General features: G+C 55.9%; 1 protein-coding gene across 2 annotated transcripts in view; it reads right to left on the bottom strand.

Annotated features, from left to right (window-relative positions):
* The window catches only part of ZC3H7B (zinc finger CCCH-type containing 7B), a 60523-nt gene that overhangs the window by 12564 nt on the left and 29732 nt on the right, over positions 1 to 18227 (bottom strand). For both annotated transcript variants that reach the window (XM_047866169.1, XM_047866168.1), the window contains exons 5-14: positions 17597 to 17755; positions 14704 to 14784; positions 13831 to 13887; positions 7381 to 7423; positions 6645 to 6838; positions 5975 to 6296; positions 4959 to 5017; positions 4032 to 4131; positions 2429 to 2590; positions 164 to 369 (exon numbers count right to left, since the gene is read on the bottom strand). In XM_047866169.1, the coding sequence (XP_047722125.1) occupies positions 164 to 369; positions 2429 to 2590; positions 4032 to 4131; positions 4959 to 5017; positions 5975 to 6296; positions 6645 to 6838; positions 7381 to 7423; positions 13831 to 13887; positions 14704 to 14784; positions 17597 to 17755 (1383 nt within the window). The remainder of the gene's footprint in view (positions 1 to 163; positions 370 to 2428; positions 2591 to 4031; positions 4132 to 4958; positions 5018 to 5974; positions 6297 to 6644; positions 6839 to 7380; positions 7424 to 13830; positions 13888 to 14703; positions 14785 to 17596; positions 17756 to 18227) is intronic.

The raw sequence follows: 18227 nt of genomic DNA, 5'->3' as shown, positions 1-18227 counted from the left end.
AATGGGCCTTTCTGACAGTCCAAGGACCTACTGATTCTAAAGTCAGGCCTCCCAAACCCACGGTCCCAAGACGAACATTTTATAATGGAGTGCACTGGGGAGCCCCTCCCCCAGCCCCATGTGCGCCATTGACCGCGGAAGTGGCAGGCGAGTGGGCAGATACCTCACAGAGGAAAGTGAAGATGCCCTGGTGCTCCTTAAGGAGCTTGGCGATGGTGAGGCTGCCACGCTTGACGCCCCCCAGCGGGTCAAAGAGCAGGTCACGGTTGAGGGTGCCCTTCCGCTCCTCTGTCCACACGTCGATCTCCTCCTGATGGTAGGCGAAGGTGCAGTTATCCCCGTACTTACAGTCCTGCTTGTTAATCATGTCTGCAAAGAGGCAACAGGACACACGTTCTGCCAGGTGGGACGGCAGCCCGCAGAACTCCTGGGACCGCCACTGCGGCAGGCCGGGCCCAGGTTCATCTCCGCCATGGCGGGGGTTGGGCGGGGGGGGGGGGGGGGGGGGTTGGCCTGCTCATCACAGGACTGGGGAGGGGTCCGGCAGCAGAGCTGGGGGAAGCCCTTCTCAGGCCAGGTCCCTTCTTTGCTCTGCACCTGTGTTGGGGGGACGACCTGTTTTTCCATCTACAAAGCATGCAGTTACCCCACCCCACCACCTCACAAAGCAGCCTTATGTGGGTCGGGCAGGATGAAAGGTAGGATAAAGGGCTTTGGAGAGGAATACAAGCCTCTACATAAACAGGAGGGGTGTTTCTCTTACTATTCACCAGGAAAATTCCATTGGTTAAGGGCCTAGGCAGATTGGGCTGGGATTCCCTGGGATTCCTCAGCTGTCGGTCCCATAAACAGAGAACTGGGCTGTTGTGAGGGTTAAGTGAAATAATAAATAAAACCCCTGGGGACCAGGAGGGCCTGGCGGGATCAGGCGGTAGAGCGTGCGACTCTTGATTTTGGGGTTGTGAGCCCAAGTCCCACGTTGGGGGTGGAGCCTACTTTACAACAAAAAACAAAAAACCGAAAAACTCCTGGGGACCAGGGAGCTGGGAGGGCAGCAGGCTCACAACCCAGAGCCCTGCCATTTCCTGGGGGCAGGAACTGCTTTTCTTCCTTCCTCTCCCCTGCTCACGCTCTTTCTAAGTCTGCACTGCCCCATCCTGCTGCCAGGCTGCAGACACACGAGGACAAGTGAGCCGGTGCACAGACGATCACCACCGGCTGCTCTGTGCTGGAACCAGTCCTGCACCCCTTGGGGAGCCCTGCAGGGAGTGGCTTCCTAAGATCTGGGTGCCGCTTGACCAAGTTCAAAGGAGTGTGCAAAGGAGTCAGGATTCAGTGTATTTGGGGGGTGGTTAGGGCAGAGGGGGGGGACTTGTAAGGCTCACAGAATTTGGATTTCACCCACACTGGCCAGAGGACAGCTGAGGCCTTTGAGCCCAGGAGTGACATGTCCTCAAGATCCTGCTGGGAGGACAGTGAGCTGGTCCAGAAAGCCTGGGGCTACTGCCATGAGCTGGGTGAGGGGACAAAGGCAGAGCCTCCCAAAGTCTGTTTCCTCACGTGGAGTTGTGAGGAGTGTGATGGTGCGTACAGAAGGGTGCACGATAAAGCGCTTTACAAGGTCATGACTGTTCACGCAGTGCCACGTAGACTGTGCCAAGACACTTGGTCGGGAAACAGAAGACCCCAAATAAGGTATGTGACAAACGTCCGTCAAATACTGGCCAAATCCACATGAGCCAGAAGTGAGGAAAATGACAACATAAGCAGCTTTAAAAGCTACTATTATCCACTCTATGTTAACTGACTAGCATGTAAATAAAAACCTAAAAGTGATACTGAAAAAAAAAAAAAAAATCAATAGGGGCACCTGGGTGGCTCAGTCGGTTAAGAGTCTGACTTCAGCTCAGGTCATCATCTCGCGGTTCATGGGTTCAAGCCCCGCATCGGGCTCTGTGCTGACAGCTTGGAGCCTGGAGCCTGCTTTGTATTCTGTATCTTCCTCTCTCTCTGTCCCTCCCCTGCTTGTGCTCTCTCTCACAAATAAATAAATAAACTTAAAATAAATAACCAAATAAATAAAAGCTATTATTCATCAAGCCCTTTACTATGTGCCAGTCTTAGATGCTTTATGTGGATTCTCTCCACATCTCTCCAACAGCCTTTGCGACCCTGCAGTGACAACCACCACTCTCTGTGAACTGCTTGACCCTCCCACTCAGTAGGGGCTCCAGCTGGAACGGAACATCCCGAATATTCCCACCAGTCTGTGGAGCTGTCGGGGTGGGGAGCTAGATGCTCACTCTGGTGTGGGATTCATCCTCGGTGAATGGCCACCCGTCTACCCGTGATGAGGGGCAGAGCCCAGGTGGGCGTGAGAGGAGCGAGGCCCCGGCTGTGCCGCCCACCCCTGCCGCAGCCCACCCACCTTTGCACAGGTAGTAGGAGCCCACAAAGCTGGTCTTGGTGGGCCGGGGCCGGATCCGCTTCCAGGTCTGGTCCTCGGAGCTGCGGAGCCGGCCAAGCAGGATATCACGCTTGCACTTGTGCTCGAGGCTCTCCCGGTAGGTATAGTCACCTGCCCTCGGGCCTGTGGGTACACGTGGACAGAGACGAACTTCAGATGTAGAAATGAAGGGTGACAGTGGATGGGCCCAAGCCGTGGGAATTGGACTCCTGCCTAAAAACACACCTCCTTCACCTGGGCTTCCTGCCAGTTCCTGCCACACTCTTCCTGGCCACACGTTCCCTGGAGGCAGGTTGAGGGGAGGCCCCCTCCAAAGCACCCTTTCTAAGGCACCCAGCCCCCTTCCTGACCCTCCAGTGAGCCAGACATTTTGTGTTTCCCTAGAAGGTATCGTGAAGACAGTACCTGGCAGAGAGCAGGTCGGCCCCTTTCTGGTCCTGCCCAGCGTGGCACTGCCCCGATTCACCCTCCCCCACCCTGCTCCTGCCAAGTCTTCTGACGCAGAGCCTCCTCTGCCCTGACAGTGAGGAATCAGCCCTTGTGGGGACCCCGAATGACCTGGCTGTGTCAGCACCAGGTGCATAGCAGTTCATGGGGCGTTTGTCAGCTTCTCAGCGCAGGGGCAGTGGGCGTGTGGACTGGGGAGGCAGTCTGAGGTCCTTGTGAGGAAGAACTTCGGCGTGGGCATAGCCATCCAACAAGATGGCGCTCTGTTCCCCACCCCTGCAAGCCCCTGGGAACTTTGGTGAGATGACTCTCATGGGTGACATGTACGTGGCAGGGGGATGAAGGGGGACGTCTTGTGGGGGTAGACGCCAGCAACTAGACAACCTCTAAGGTCCTGTTAACCCTAATACCCCTGAGACAGAGAATTCTAGACTGCTAAGATTTTTAACCCTGGCATCCTAAGAGAGTATCCCATGAAAACTTCAGGGCTTCTGGCAAATGAGTCTTAGTCTAGAATTCTGAGATTCCAGGTGTGCTGAAAATGGTCTCTAGGCATTGGGCATCTATTCCAAACTTCTGTAGCCTCCCTTGGATTTGGGAGCTGGGGATTTAGGAACCACATTTCCCAGACTCCTTTGCCACCTGGGTTCCAGGCAAAGTTTGCATTCGCCAAGGAGATGCAGTCGTGAGAAGCGGACCAAGAGGTGGAGGTGGAGTGAGGTGTGGGCCAAGATGTCCCTGCAGCAGCCGGCGGGCCTCCACTCCATGGCCAGGAACCAGCCTCCGGGCTGTGGGCGGCTGTGGTTCAGGCCAGAAGGTCCAGCGGCCCCCCGATCGCTGTGTGGAGCAGCACAACCCGACTCTGGTCCTCAGCCTGTGGAAGAGCAGCCTAGAGGCCAGTGGAGCCTCCCAGCTTCCGCTCCTCCAGCCCTTCTAGCAGTTTTGAAAGCCCAAACTCCCATGTTCTATGCCATCCAAACTCCCCCGCCCACCTGCTTGAAATACCCGGCGGGGATTCTGTTTTCCCATGCTTCTGACGGGTACACGAGGGTTCTGTTATTTTGGGATGTGATACTCTCCAGGTTCCCAATATCTCTGGACAGAGGGGTGACATTACCTGTTTTAGGGTAACAGAGTTGGCAGGCCTGCTTGAACTCGTGGGTGGCAGCCAAGGGGTTCTTGATGAGCAAGGCGGTGTTGGGCATGGAGGGCTCTGGCTGGGATGGGAGGAGGGTGGCCATCTTGGGCACTGGACCATGGCCAGAGCCACCAGGGCCAGCCCGGGCACCAGAGGCTAGGGGACTCCGTGACCGCCCCCCGCAACCCACCCAAGATCAGAACTGTAGCCCAGTACTACCCTCCTATTTCTCCTACCCTCCCGGGCAAGGAATTCCTTGTAACATGATCCAAGAATCTATAACATAGGGATCAGAATACCCTAGTGGGGGTACACGGGTGACCGTGACCTTGGCCCAGAATCTTCCTTTGAGCAAAAGCCCAACATGAAAGCAGAGAAACAGGAATGGCCCGACTGGGACCTGTGCATATGCCCTCCCCACTCCCAGCCTCTATCTCCCAAGCCCCCAACACATCAGCAGATGGGGAAGGAGGCAAGACTCAGAGAGGTTAGGTTACTTCCCGAGGGCCACACAGCTTGTGTCTAGGCTGAGACCAGAGTGCAGAGCGCAGGCTGCCTGACACCTGCTCAAGTGCGCTCCTAAACTCAGAACCTGGCTGAGTCCCGAGAACAGGGGTGTTACGAACCCCGGAGAAGTTACTTAACCCCTCTGAGCCTCAACGGCCTCTTCTGTCGGACAAGGGTTGGGCCGTGCCCTCAGCTCACCCTGCCAGCAGGCGGCTCAGTCCAGAAGGGCTAGGAAGAGACCATCTCTGGCCCATCCATTCTGAGGGCGCCTCTCCTTGGGAGATGCAGTACCCCATCTCATGCAGAAGGCTCACCCCTACTTTCAAGCCCACAACTACTTCCCTGCCGCCCCTGGGAGGGCCCAAAGTGCCTGGTTGCGGATCTGGGCCAAGTACTCACCGAGGGGGCTGGTTTCTGAGTACCACTTGGGGGACGATGGTCCTGGGACTTGGTTTCCTCTGGGCAAGAAAACACAGGGGTCACCTGTTCTGCTCTGAAGGGCGTGAGAAGCCCTCTGAGGACTTCTTTGTGTGCATTTCTAACTTGTAGGAACCCCCCAGGCCACACATCCACTCCTAATTTGTGCTGATCCCCTGACTCTACTCTCAAGACCACTGCCCAGGAACAGAGAAGTGTCCCAGCCTGCACATGTCTATCCTGTGCTTACCTGCTGTGGTCCCCACTGCCCCTGGGAGAAAGCCCAAGCTCTCAGCTTGGCTCAAAGGTCCTCTGACACCAGCCTCAGGTCTTCAAGGCCCTTCCCCTCTGGTTGACTACTCTGCTTGTCAGCGAGTCTGTCCATCAGGCAGGCCTGTATCCTACTGCTCTTTTAAGACCTTCTCCTTCAAGACCTCGCTCAGCCATTACCTCCTCCAGGAAGTCTCCTCTGACCCCAGAGCTGAGTGAAGCACATCTGTGCTCCTGCAGCCTCATGGATCCCCAAGGGATTCATCCCCTGGGCTAGGTCCAGCTGTCAGAAAGCTGGTCCAGTAAGGGCCCAGACAGGTCTGCTTCCTCTCTGGGTCCCTGGCACCCAGCTCAGAGTGGTGATGAAGGAGCTTGCAGGCTCGCACTGCTTCCCCCAGCCTCAGGAACATCCCCATGGGATCCTACCAGCCTGCCCCAGAAGTCTGGGCAGAGAGCAACATACTGCAAGTCTGGAGTCCTGGATTATCCCAGCTCTGCTGTTTGATCTTGAACAAGACACCCAACCCCTCTGGCCTCAGCCCCACACTGTGCTGAGCACTGCAGGAGACACAGCAACTCAGAGGCCATTGTGGCTCTGGACCACAATGGGGTGAGAGGGCTTTGGCCGAATAGAGCCATAATCCTGATTCCAGTCTCCAGAGATTGGCGACGTGGTGGCACTTGAACAGTCAAGGGGGTGGGGGTGAATGTGCCCACCCAGGTCTCACCCACAAAGGAGTTGGGCTTGTCCAGGGAGCCACGGGTCGACCCAAAGCTGTCGAGGGCATCCAACCGGGTATCCGAGTATGGCAGCAGGTCGAGGGAGTCCAGTGCGGAGCCTGGGGGGTCGAGGGCATCCAGCACAGAGGCGGCCAGCTTCTTGGAGGGGTCCATGACGAGGCCAAAGGAGGCAGGGGGCAGTGGGCTGGAGACGGGAATGGAGCCACCCACTACAGGTGGCAGCAGTGGGGTCCCACCGGGAAACACGGGTATCAGCTGGGGCAACTCGCTGGGCACGCCGCTGCCAGGCAGGCCTCCCTGGACCAGGGACTGCGAGGTGGGGAACAGAGGGAGGGGTTGGAGGAGAACTCGACCACCCAGGCCTGGGCAGAGACAGGCACTGTGGACCCCAGGCAAGCCAACTCCTCTGTGCCTCGGCCCAGAGCCATCCCACGAGTGGAGCTAAGGATCTTTGTGGTCCCTCTGATTGTGTATTCTAGAGCTTCAGGTTTGTACCCCAAGCAGGTCCCTTTCCCTCCCCAGGCCTCAGTTTCCCCAACTGTGACATGGGAATGGGACCCTCCCTCCACCCCTTGTGGGACAGGTGATGAAGGTGCTGGGGCCCTGGGGAGGGGGAGGGGATCAGGGGAGCAGAAGAATGGTGGCAGCATGGCTCACCAGTGAGTCCAGGAGGGTGTCCAGCTCCGGACCAAAGACATCCCCGTCGGAGAAGTCGTCCAGGCTCTCAGTGCCAGGGAGGGCCCTGCTGCTGCTGTCCAGGGGGGCCAGCAGGTCCAGAACGTGAGGGAACAGGGGCATTGTGGGGGTAGAGGGGAGGGGGGCCGGGGAGCCTCGCAGGTCCACGTAGCAGTCTGTGGATGGGAGGGAGGGTTCAGTAGCTGCAGGGGGTCCTGCTTGGTGGGGGGTGGGATGGGGAGGTGATCCAGGGCCCTAGGGTTCTCCTGGAATACCTTCCCTCCTTTCCCTAGCTCCTGTCAGGAATCCTGCCTGTCCCGCCCACCTGACCCCATGCCTGGAGGCTCAGTCACAGTGAAAGAAGGCCTCTACAAAACAGGAGAGGGTCCTTCAGTCCTACGGTATCTCTCCAATGGGCCTGGCCCAGTGCCTGAATATTGTCCCCCTGGGCTAAGCAATGCCCTCTCTAAGGGACACTTTTCAAATGTGACTCTTCCCGGAAGCCAGTGAGGAAGAGAAGGGGACTCTCAGTTGGGAGAGGGGCTGGCCTGGAGTGGAGGACATGAGACCAGTGTTACTTTACTGTGTGGCAGACCCCCCACCCTCCTCTCCCTGAGGGGGAAACCCCAGGGCAGGGAGCCCTCAGGCCCAGGCTGGGAGCGTCTGAGCCTTCCTGGGGTCCCATCTCCACCCTGTCCCCTCAAATCAGGGACACTACCTGTTTCGATGTCATCTATGGACCCCAATCCATTGGAAGTTCCCTGTGGGAAGAAAGACACAGAGGGTCAGGCAGACATGGGCTGGGAAGGCCATGGTACCTCCTCCACGGTACCCCACCTCAGTGACCACTGTTGGTAGTTTTTAAGTTTACTTATTTTTGAGACAGAGAGAGAGAGAGAGAGAGAGAGAGAGAGAGAGAGAGAGACAGACAGACAGAGCACGAGTGGGGGAGGGGCAGAGAGAGAGGGAGACACAGAATCCGCAGCAGGCTCCAGGCTCTGAGCCGTCGGCACAGAGCCCGACACGGGACTCAAACTCAAGAATTGTGAGATCATGACCTGAGCCGAAGTTGGGCACTTAACCGACTGAGCCACCCAGGCGCCCTGGTATTTTTTTTTTTAAGTAGGCTTCACACCCAGTGCAGAACCCAACATGGGGCTTGAACTCACAGCCCTGAGATCGAGACTTGAGCTGAGATTAAGAGCTGGATGCTCAACCGACTGAGCCACCCAGTTGCCCTATTGCTGGAATTAAGCACGGGTCTGGACAGGCAAGAGTCAGGAGGCAGGAGTCACACAAGTCTCATATCTGCCCTTTGCTGGAGGAGAGCCCCGGGCGGGGAGAGATATAACCTCTGAGCCTCGGTTTCCTTACCCATCACAGCATAGGGTCCATACCCCGGGCCGGGTGGCTAGGATTTTACTGAGCCCTCCTACACCTGTGCCCTGCGTGGATAGTTTGCAGCTCTATGACAAAAGTGCCACCCCTCGAATCACCAGTGTCACTCCCCCAATTACAGCCCCAGGCCGAATGAGCCCTGGTGAGATTCCACTGCCACTGGTGGAGCTGCTGTCGGAGGGAAAGCTGGGCCTGAGCTTGCTCTGTGGCCTTGCCGAGTTCCTCATCCTCTCTAGGCCTGTTCCTTTTTCTGTGGAGTAAGGATAATACAGTCGCCCACCTTCTAGGACAGTTAGAAGTTTGAAATCACTTGACATTTGCATAGAACTCAGAACAGTGCCTGACACACAGGAAGTGCTCTCTGTGTCTGTCAGGAGGCTGGCCTGGGGGGCCTGGGTGTTTTCGCTCACCAGCCTCCACATTCTGTCCCCACAGACTCGCCTGCTGCATCGTCCCTGCCCGGCGTCCCCCTCTGGCTGTGGCCCGAGTCATTTCTCGAGCCTGGCACATCCTCCCCTTCCCCAGCGGGGCCCCGGGTGACCCCACGTTCTCTGTGCACCCACCGAGGGAAGCAGGGGGACCAGAGCCTCACTGCTAGCCACGTGGCCCCGTGGATCTACAGTGGCGCCAACAGCAACAAGATTTACCCAGGGCCCCGCCTCACGCCAGGCCGGGCCCGCAATTTACAGCCAGACAAGCTCAGCCCTAGGTCCAGGTGCCCTGAGAGGTGTTCTCCCCCACACAGAGGAGACATTGGTCCAGGGACGCGGCCACTCCGGGGCCAGAGAGGGGCTGTCTGACCCCAGCCCGGGCACCTGCACAGAATACCTCCTTCTTGTGCCCCGGAGCCTGGCCCTGCACGGAGAAGTTGTGCCGTTCGACGTCCGGGGCGGGGCGGGGGTTGGCTGCACAAACCAGAGCTGCCGTGCTGGGTCACAGCTGCTACTCCCACGGGAAGCATATGAAACACGTGAGGTGGGGACAGAGGTGCCAGAGGAACGTCTCTAGGGACGGCCGTGCGTCTCCCTGCTCGGTGCTGTCCACGGCTCGCCGGGGCCCCTGCCAGCCACCCAGCTCCAGCCCATCATCTCTCCCTGCCCCTTCCTGCTAGGGACACTCAGGTAGCAACGAGTATGGAGCGCCTCCGCCCCGGCGAGCCTCGTGCCCGTGGCTGTCACAAAACGGCAGGCCCTGGCAGCTCTCCGGGAGGTGGAGTGGCCACCTCAGATAAGGGTGCGCTCAAGACCCGAACCAAAACACAGGCCCGGCTGTAGCGCCCGGCTTCTTCCGAACTAGAACTAGTCTTGTGGCCTGGGATACGCGTTTCTCTCTCCCGCCGCTAGGCCTGTGCTCGAGCTGTGTCTCTGTCTTTGAGTTTGGCTCCCTCCTTCCCAACCAAGGCTGCCTCGCGTTCTAATCTGTTCCTAGAACTCACGGCCTTCCTTGTGTCTCGCCCCTCACGCTGCCGACGGGAGCGCTGGCACGGACCCTGTGCCTGCCCATGTCATCTCTAGGTCGTAAGAAGCTCCCGGTGGCTGCAGCTCATGAGTCCCCACTGCCGGTCACACACGTGGAATGACTTACTGGCTGAATGACTGGGACTCCTGGGCTGGGGACCCCTGCCAGGATCCCCGCAGCCAGGCTCACACACGGTGTGCGTGTCAAGCTTCCGGGTCAGGGGGTCTGGCTGGAACGTTCCCCCCTCACTACTCTGTGGAGCCTTAGGCCACCGTGTGTGTACGTATGCATGTAAGTACGTGGCTGTGTGTGCGTGGTACGTGGACACAGAAGCGTGTGGATGTGACTGGGCATATGCACGTGCGTGTGTGCATGTGGACACGTGCAGCACCACGTGGCCCACAGAGGCAGGATCTGTGGGGTCCACTCTGCTTGGGCTCCTCACAGACCCCGACCCCCATGGCCAGCCCTGGCCCCCGTGCACGTGGTGGGGGCCCCAGCACGGTTGCGGGGATGTGGGGATGGTTTGGCAGGGGCTGGGGTGCCCAATGCCATGCGTGGCACCATCTGTGGTCCCCTGGCTGCAGACTCAGTGGACACTGAGGGCGGGCCCTTGTGGAGCCGGGCATCCCTGACCTGACTCCGAAGTGGTGCCAGGCAGAGGCACTGAACAGAGGAAGCCACGGTCCTGCTCTCAGATGAGCTTGTCAAGGAGCCCCCACACACACACACACACATACACACACACACACACACACACACACCATCTGGGTGCGTGAGGAGGAGGTGAGGAAGGAGAGGGAGGGCAGATCTAGATGGCAGGGGGCCCTGAACGCCAAGCAAGAGTATCCGGAGTTATTACTTCTAAACAGATGCTTTAATTAATAACCACTGAGGGTCTCCATGCTGGGGAGAGACTCATGAGGCCTGGCTGTCAGAGTTCACCCTGGGGGACAAGAAGGGGAGGCTAGCCCAACCTGGAAGACTGGGATGTGGCCTTAACCAGGGCAGTCACTGTGGGAAGAGAAGGAAGGAGCAGGGATACCCCATCACGTACCTAGCCAGGATCACCCCAGAGTAGTCCTTTAAGGTACAACATGTCACTATCAGCAGAAAACAGAAGGGAGCCCCTGTTGCTTGAGCTCTAGGAATGAGGCAGGAACCCTTGATACCCAGGAACTCTGAATCGGATTTGCCTGGGGGCTCCCAGGTGGCTCAATTGGCTAAGCGGCTGACTCCTGGTTTCAGCTCAGGTCATGATCTCTTCATAGTTTGTGAATCTGAATCCACATCAGGCTCCACACTGATCAGCGCAGAGCCTGTTTGGGATTCTCTCTCTGCCCCTCCCCTATCTGCATAGAAGGAAGGAAGGAAGGAAAGAAGGAAGGGAGGAAGCTAGCTTTAAAAAAAAAAAAAAGAAAGAAAGAAAGAAAAAAAAAGATCTGCCTGAGTAACTCCCTGCCTCCCTAAACCCTCTAGAAAGAGGAACGAGGAGCCCTGCAGTCCTCTCTAGCCAATATGGCCTCCTGGCTGTTCTCCCCACACACTGGGCACACTCCTGCCTCAAGGCCTTTGCACTACCCATTCCGTCTGCCTGGTCCCCCAGACCTCCTCAAGGCACATCCCTCACCTTCAGGTTTTTGCTCCAGTGTCTCCTCGCTGAGGTCTTCCCTGCTCACTGTTTAAAACTGCAACCCCTCCCAATTGCCCCAGCATTCCCCAGCCCCCTTCTCCACAGCACTTATCACTTTTTATTTGTTGTCTCCTCTAGTTAGACTGTAAGTTCTACAAGGGTGGGGCTCCTTGACTATTTCTTTCTCGGCTGTATCTCCAGTGCCTCAGTCAATTCTATGCTGGGCACATAGGAGCCCTCAATAAATCCCTTCTGAATCAGGAGCACCCGAGTGGCTCCCTTAGTTAAGTATCCAACTTTGATTTTGGCTCAGGTCATGATTTCCCTGTTTGTGGGATCTGTTTGTGTCAACAGAGCAGAGCCTGCTTGGGATTCTCTTTCTCTCTCCCTCTCTCTCTGCCCCTCCTTGCTCTTTCTCTCTCAAAATAAAGAAATAAACTTAAAAAAAAAAAAAAAAGGAAAGGAAAGGAAGCAAAGTATCATTTACAAAAACAAAAGAAAAACGCCCTTATGAATCAATGAACTGAATCAATACTCTTCCCCTCCAATACCTTCCCAACACTCCTGTGACAAAGACTCACCTCACCAGGGGGTAGGTGGTCTGGCTTCTATCTAATGTTCCAGCCCCACTAGTGCCCTGCCTCCCTTCCTCTGGGTTCCTCCCATACTCTGAGCTCCTCCAAGCCTCAGGGCCTTTGCATATACCGCCCCATCTGAAATGTTGTTTTACCAGCACCCCATGCGCTGCCTACTCCGCAAACTTCCGGTCTCATTTTAAAGGTCACTGATGCCCAGTCTAAATCAGGCCTCCCTATTCCAATGGCCCATGGCTCCCACACGTTGTCTTTACAGCTTTCATGATGGTTTGCAACCAGAAATAATCAGGCTAGTGTCCATTTGACCTGGATTGTGAGCTCTTTGAGAGCAGGAACCACGATTGTTTTCTTTTCCATGTACCTAGTCCAGGCTCAGTGGACTCAGACAAGTCACCCAACTTCTTGGTTTCTCCTTGGTAATGGGGGTAGGCAGTACCTCCCTCAAGCAGTGTGAAATTATTTGCAATTGTTCAGTCAGTCAGTCAGTGTTATAGTCTGAATGTTTGTGATATGTTCAACGAATGTCAAGTTCATATGCTGAAATCCTACGCCCCAAAGTGATAGTATTAGGAAGTGTGGCCTTTGGGAAGTGATTAGCTTGAGGGTGAAGCCCTCATGAATGGCATTAGTGCCCTTATAAAAGAGACACCAGAGATCTCCCTTGCCCCTTCTGCTATGTGAGGTTCCAGCTAGAAGGTGCCATCTGTGAACCAGGAAGTGGGTCCTCACCAGAAAATGAATTTGCCAGCACCTTGATCTTGGACTCCCCAGTCTCCAAAACTGTGAGAAATGAATTGCTGTTGTTTATAAGCCACGTAGTTCACGGCAATTTGTTAGAGCAAAATGCTATAGCTTTTTTTTGAGCATCCAGCATGTGCCAGGCCCAATAATATCTGGTTATGATCCACAAGGAGGGCTGTACGGGCAGATCCACACTGGTCTCCCTCAGCACCCAGGAGTCCCAAGGGCAAGGATGTGCCTAACTCAGCTATGTTCCAGCTCCCAGCCCAGGGCCAAGAAGGGGTCCCCTGGGAGTCTGCTGAGTGAGTGAATGAAAACCCTTAACGCTAAGAGGGCAGGCGGGCCTGCTGCTGCTTTGCTGTGGGATGTTGGCCAAGTCCCTTCCTCACTCTGTGCCTCAGTCTCCCCTTACGTACAAGAGGGCAGGACACCAGCCTCCACCAGCGCTCTTAGAGCCCGTCCCTGGTCTTCCAAAAGGTGTCGAAGTCTACCTGAGCATGTGTGGTGAGCAGTGGGAGAGTCCAGTGTGTGTGCTGGGCCCTGGCACCGCCCCGAGGGTGAGCCAGGTCTGTTGGTGGTGGCACAAGGGTCTTGGCCCCGAGGAGTGGGGACGTCCCAAACCCAGGGTAATGCTGTAGTCTCAGGAATTATTACTCCTCAGCTCCCTCGGTGCCACACTCCTCCGGGTATACTCCCCTGTTCTGGGCGAGGGACAACACCCCCGTTTCACAGCTTTAAAAACTGAGGCTCAGAAGTGAAGGTTCTGCTCAAGACCACAGCTTGCATGCTGTGGCAGTCTCAGGTGTGAGCTCTGACCCCCACTTCTGTGCATCTCCCTGGCAGTTGCTTAGGCAGGGGTATCGGGAAGGGTCTCAGTGGGGGGTGTATACTTGAGCTGGGCCTTGAAAATGAAAAGGCAGAGAAAGCAGGGTATGGAGGAGGGGAGACATTTGAGACCCAGAGGCCTAGATGCAGAATGGCCAGTGAGGAGGAAAACAGCAAAAGAAGGGTGGGGGTGAGACTTCCCTGCCCATAGTGGCCGCGGCCTGTCCCCACACTTTGCCCCTGTGGTCACAGGAGGCCCCTCTTAAGAGGTGGAGGTGCTGTGCGTCCCAGAGGTGTTATTAGTCTGGTCCAGGCCCAGGCTATCAGCCAGGTGCATGGCTCACATCAGTGGGGGCTGGGACAGATTGAACCCAGCCCTTCAGTCTAATGGCCCAGGATCCACTGCTGGGGGCATGATACCCCAGAGAGTGAATCCAAAGCTCTCATGAGGGATGAACCAAGACAGGTTGATACTGGGGGCAGGGAGGGAGGCCTGGGGTCCCAGCCCCCATCCTACCTGATCCGCCAGGCCAGCTGCAGTGCCATTACTGAGCAGAGAAAATGTTTCCAATTCCTGCAGGGATTAGAGAGGTGGGAAGAGATGAAGGTTCGGGAAAGATGCTCAGGGTCCCATCAATTAGGGCAGCTGAGGGGCCCCAACACAGGCAGCTGGCGTCCATAGTGCCCTAAGGCTCCCTGCCCCAAGGCCTGTCAGAAGTTACCTGTTCTCTCTCTGGAGCAGATTTGGACATTTTCTTCCTGTAACTGTGACCTGGCAGAGGACGGACCTCCACATACATGCTCCTACTGTGTGCCAGGTGCCACATCAAACATTCTTTGATTTTGATGATCCGCCCAGGAACCCCCTGAGATGGGCATAATTATCCCCATGTTCCAGATGTAAAAACCACAGGGGGGAAAGAACTAACTTGCTCAAGGTCACAGCAGACTCTAGAGCCGTACCCTCTCCTACATGCAGCTTCCTGGCATACAATAGGTGCCAAGTGAATAAGTGTGGATCTAAACGAGCCAAATAGATATCTGCACCATACAGAGGTTATGTGAGAACATGAGGCGGAAAAGACACCGGTGTCATCTCAGGCCATCTCGGGGGTGCTTAAGTCGGCCAGGGCAGGGGAAGGAGGAGGTGTTAGCAGCTGGTGTCTAAGGTGAATTGGAAGCTTTGACTGTTCTCTCCTTTTTCCGAAAGGTTCTGGAAGTCAGTCCAGGGCTTTCGGCCAACAGAGAGGGAAGATCACCTGTTATCATTCCTCTCTGTCCTGGCCTGGCCCTGGCCACCCTCCCCCACTTCTCCCCAGAGGTACCTGGGCTCCCTTCAGACCTCACCGTCTCCACCCCCGTGGACTCCCAGCACCCAGAGCCCACCTACCTGGGGCCTCTTATACGCTTTCCGAACTCGAAGCCCAAGCTTCTGAGCCAGCTCCTGACCAAGCTGAGTTACGCTCTCATCCTGCAACAGCAAGACACAGGGTGGAGGGGGTTAGTCTGCCCTGACTCACGCAGCTGTGCTCCAGAGACCTTGAACAGCACTGCAGGGAAGGGGTGGGGGGGTCTGCTGTTACCCCAAGTTCTACAGATGGAACCAGCCGAGCGCCCCACCCCATGTTACTGACAAGGAGGCGAGGCCCTAAGAGGGGTCACTGGCTGCCCAGGTCACACGACTAGCATGGGGTGGGGCTGAACCAGAACCCACGCTTCCCTTTTTCCCTTTCACTGTGGGGAGGGGAAAGGAATAATTTTTGCTTTGGATTTTAAAATTATCTTTTTCTTTCTAGGGGCACCTAGGTGGCTCAGCCAGTTAAGCATCCGACTTCAGCTCAGATCATGATCTCATGAGTTTGAGCCCTGCGTCGGGCTCTGCACTGACAGTGCTGAGCTGGCTTGGGATTCTCTCTCTCTCTCTCTGTCCCTCCTCACTTGCACTCCCTCTCTCTCTCTCTCTCTCTCTCTCTCAAAAGAAATAAGCTTTAAAAATTTTTTTGAAAAAGAGGTAAAATTAAATTATCTTTCTATTTCTAAAATTCAGCAAGGCGTAGTGTCACTCTACTGTAGACGGTTGAAATGTTGCAGGGAGAGCAAGAGCTCCCCTGGATCACCCCCTTCCCCATCCTCACACTAGGCTCCTCCCCGGAGGGAGCATGCCTTGTGGTCTGATGTGCTTCCCTGCAGCTCTTTTCCAGGAATGTGCATAATGTGCCTACAGATCTATAAAGGATGCTCAGTTTTGTTTTGTGAGGATTTTTTTCTTTTTTTTAACATAAGTGAGATCACGTTACACCTATCGCTCTACGACTTACAACTTGCTGCTTTCACCACACGATGTCCCGGAACTCTTTGCAAGGAAGGACATGTGGGTCGTGCCCGGGCCCACGGGAGCGAGAATGCGGGAAGTTTGGAACATAGCCAGCCGGCCCACAGTTAGCGCTCAATAACAGCACCCAGCATCCCTTCCTCCCTCCAAGGCTGTGTTACTGTATATGCATTAAGTGCCAGGCAAGGGCTGGGACCAGAGACGCCACTAGCAGAGGGCAGATGGGGCCCAGGCCTCGAGGAGGCGCCAGTCTAGTGGGAGAGACTAACCAGTAAAAAAGAAACGGTGACTGTGGTCCAGGCAGCAAAGAGGCAACAGGGATGCTGTAATACCCCGAGCATTTGTCCACCTCCCTACCTGACGAGCTCCTGGAACCCAGGGCCAGCGTCTGAGTCATCTCTGGTCCCCAGTACCCAGCACGGAGCAGGGCTCAGCCAGTATTTGCCAACAAAGACTGGAGCACGGGGGGATCCCCCAACTCAGAGTCAGAGGCCCTAACTGGGCCCCGGAGTCCTCACCTGTACAGTGAGGTAAGCACCACCCTGCCTGCCAAGGAATGGCAGACATGAGACTTGGATGTGGACCTGCTGGGGACACTAGGAAACACTGTAGGACCAGGGACTATTGTCATAAGAAAGGTTCTCAATTGTGAACTAAGCTGAATCGGAGACGCATGAATAATAAACAAAAGGACAGTAACAGCGAATGTTTTCTGAACCTACTGTGTGATCTTCAGATTCCATCCTCATAGCTCTATGATGCCTCGTATATTACCACCCCCGTTTGACAGGGGCGCAAACCGAGGCTCAGAGAGACTAAGCTGTGTGTCCAAAGTCACACAGCTAGTAGGTGGCTAACCCAAGATTAGAATTCAAACCCAGGCCAGCTCTCTGACACCAACATCCTTGACCACTATGCACATGGCCTCCCACTCTCTGTTCTGACCACCAGATCCTTCCTGCTTCTTCTGGTCCCACTCAAGCCCACCTTCCTCCAGGGAGCCCTCCAAGATCCTGATCACTCCTGGGCAGAATTGAGCCTTTTCTGAGCCCTTTTACACTCATTGTTTCAGGGATAAAATAGGAGGGGTGCTTCATAGACAAGGAGCTGATGTGCAGACGGGGGAAGTGTTTTGTCCAAGGTCATGCTGGGGGTCAGCGGTGGAGTCAGACCTAAACCCCAGGGATGTTTCCACGTCTCCCAGCAGACTGTGGGTCCCTGAAGGGCACAGATCTGGGTAGTTCGTGGGTGCTTAGTAAGTACTTAAGTACTTAAGAAGTGGGTGAATAAAGGAGGAGGGGGCATGCGCCCAGCTGTGTGTGGGCCAGGGCAAGCAAGGCTCACTACTGGTCAATTCCCTGCCTCTCTCCCACCTAGTGACAGCTTGGACATCAGGACCCCCACACACGTGACACCCCTTTGAGTCCTTATTGCAACCCTAGAGGTTAAGAGTGCCAACTCTAGGGGCTCCTGGGTGGCTCAGTCAGTTAAGCGTCTGACTTCGGCTCAGGTCATGATCTTGCGGTTCGTGGGTTTCAGCCCACGTTGGGCTCTGTGCTGACAGCTCAGAGCCTGGAACCTGCTTTGGATTCTGTGTCTCCCTCTCTCTCTGCCCCCCCCCCCCCCCCCCCCCGCTTATGCTCTGTCTCTCTCTCAAAAATAAACATTAAAAAAAATTAAAAAAAGAAAAGGAATGCCAACTCTAGAATCAGACTGCCTGGGTTCAAGTGTGAGCTCTGCAGCCCACAGCTGTGATTCCCGGGTAAGTTCCTCCGTCTAACTCAAAGGGCTGATGCAAGGATTAAGTGAGTTAATACACACTGTGTATTTTCAGCAGTGCCTGAAACACAACCAGAGCTCAGTGCAAATATCAGTATCTGCCGGTCCACGGCACAGGGGGGGACACAGGCTCAGCAGAGCCCAGCCCTGCACCAGGACTCAGGGCACTCACGTGGGGCCGCGCGAGGGAGCACCGGCTGCTGCATTCATATGCCTCCTTGTGACGCCCCAGCTCGCTGAGGGCACGTGCCTTGCGGAACAGCGCCCGGATGTTCTCACCGTCCAGGCCCAGCGCTTTCTCACTGTCCTCCAGTGCCTTCTCATACAGGCCCTGCGGAGAGGAGTGGGAGGCCACACGGTCAGCTCTGGTTACCTCCCTCCCACCCCTTTCCCTGCAGAGACGGGGGAGGCTAGAGGATCGGGGAGGGGGCTCCAGAGCTCCAGGAAACACCTCTGACATTCATACTCTGGTCAAGGGCAACTGTATGTCCAGCTCAGGGGGCTGCAATGGGCACTGGCAGGCCACTGGAGGTGGGGGGATGGCCTTCAAATTCTGCAGCAATGGGCCTGGCCATTCAGACACACCTACTTCCATATCTGCCTTCAGCTGAGAACTTCATGGCCCAAGAGTAATCAAGGTACCTCTGAGAGGAAGTGAAATCAAGAAGGCAGCTCAGGGTACAGAACACGGTGTGAACAGGTACCTGGTAGACCTGCTTATCCAGAACAGTCCACTCTGGATTGCAGAGGTGTTAGGGGGTCCTCTAAAGATGCACGGCAGAGCATCCCTAAGGATCTGGTGA

This window comes from Prionailurus viverrinus, chromosome B4 (genome assembly GCF_022837055.1).
Source record: "Prionailurus viverrinus isolate Anna chromosome B4, UM_Priviv_1.0, whole genome shotgun sequence".
Taxonomy (NCBI): Eukaryota; Metazoa; Chordata; class Mammalia; order Carnivora; family Felidae; genus Prionailurus; species Prionailurus viverrinus.
This window is presented reverse-complemented; position numbering and strand designations above follow the sequence as displayed.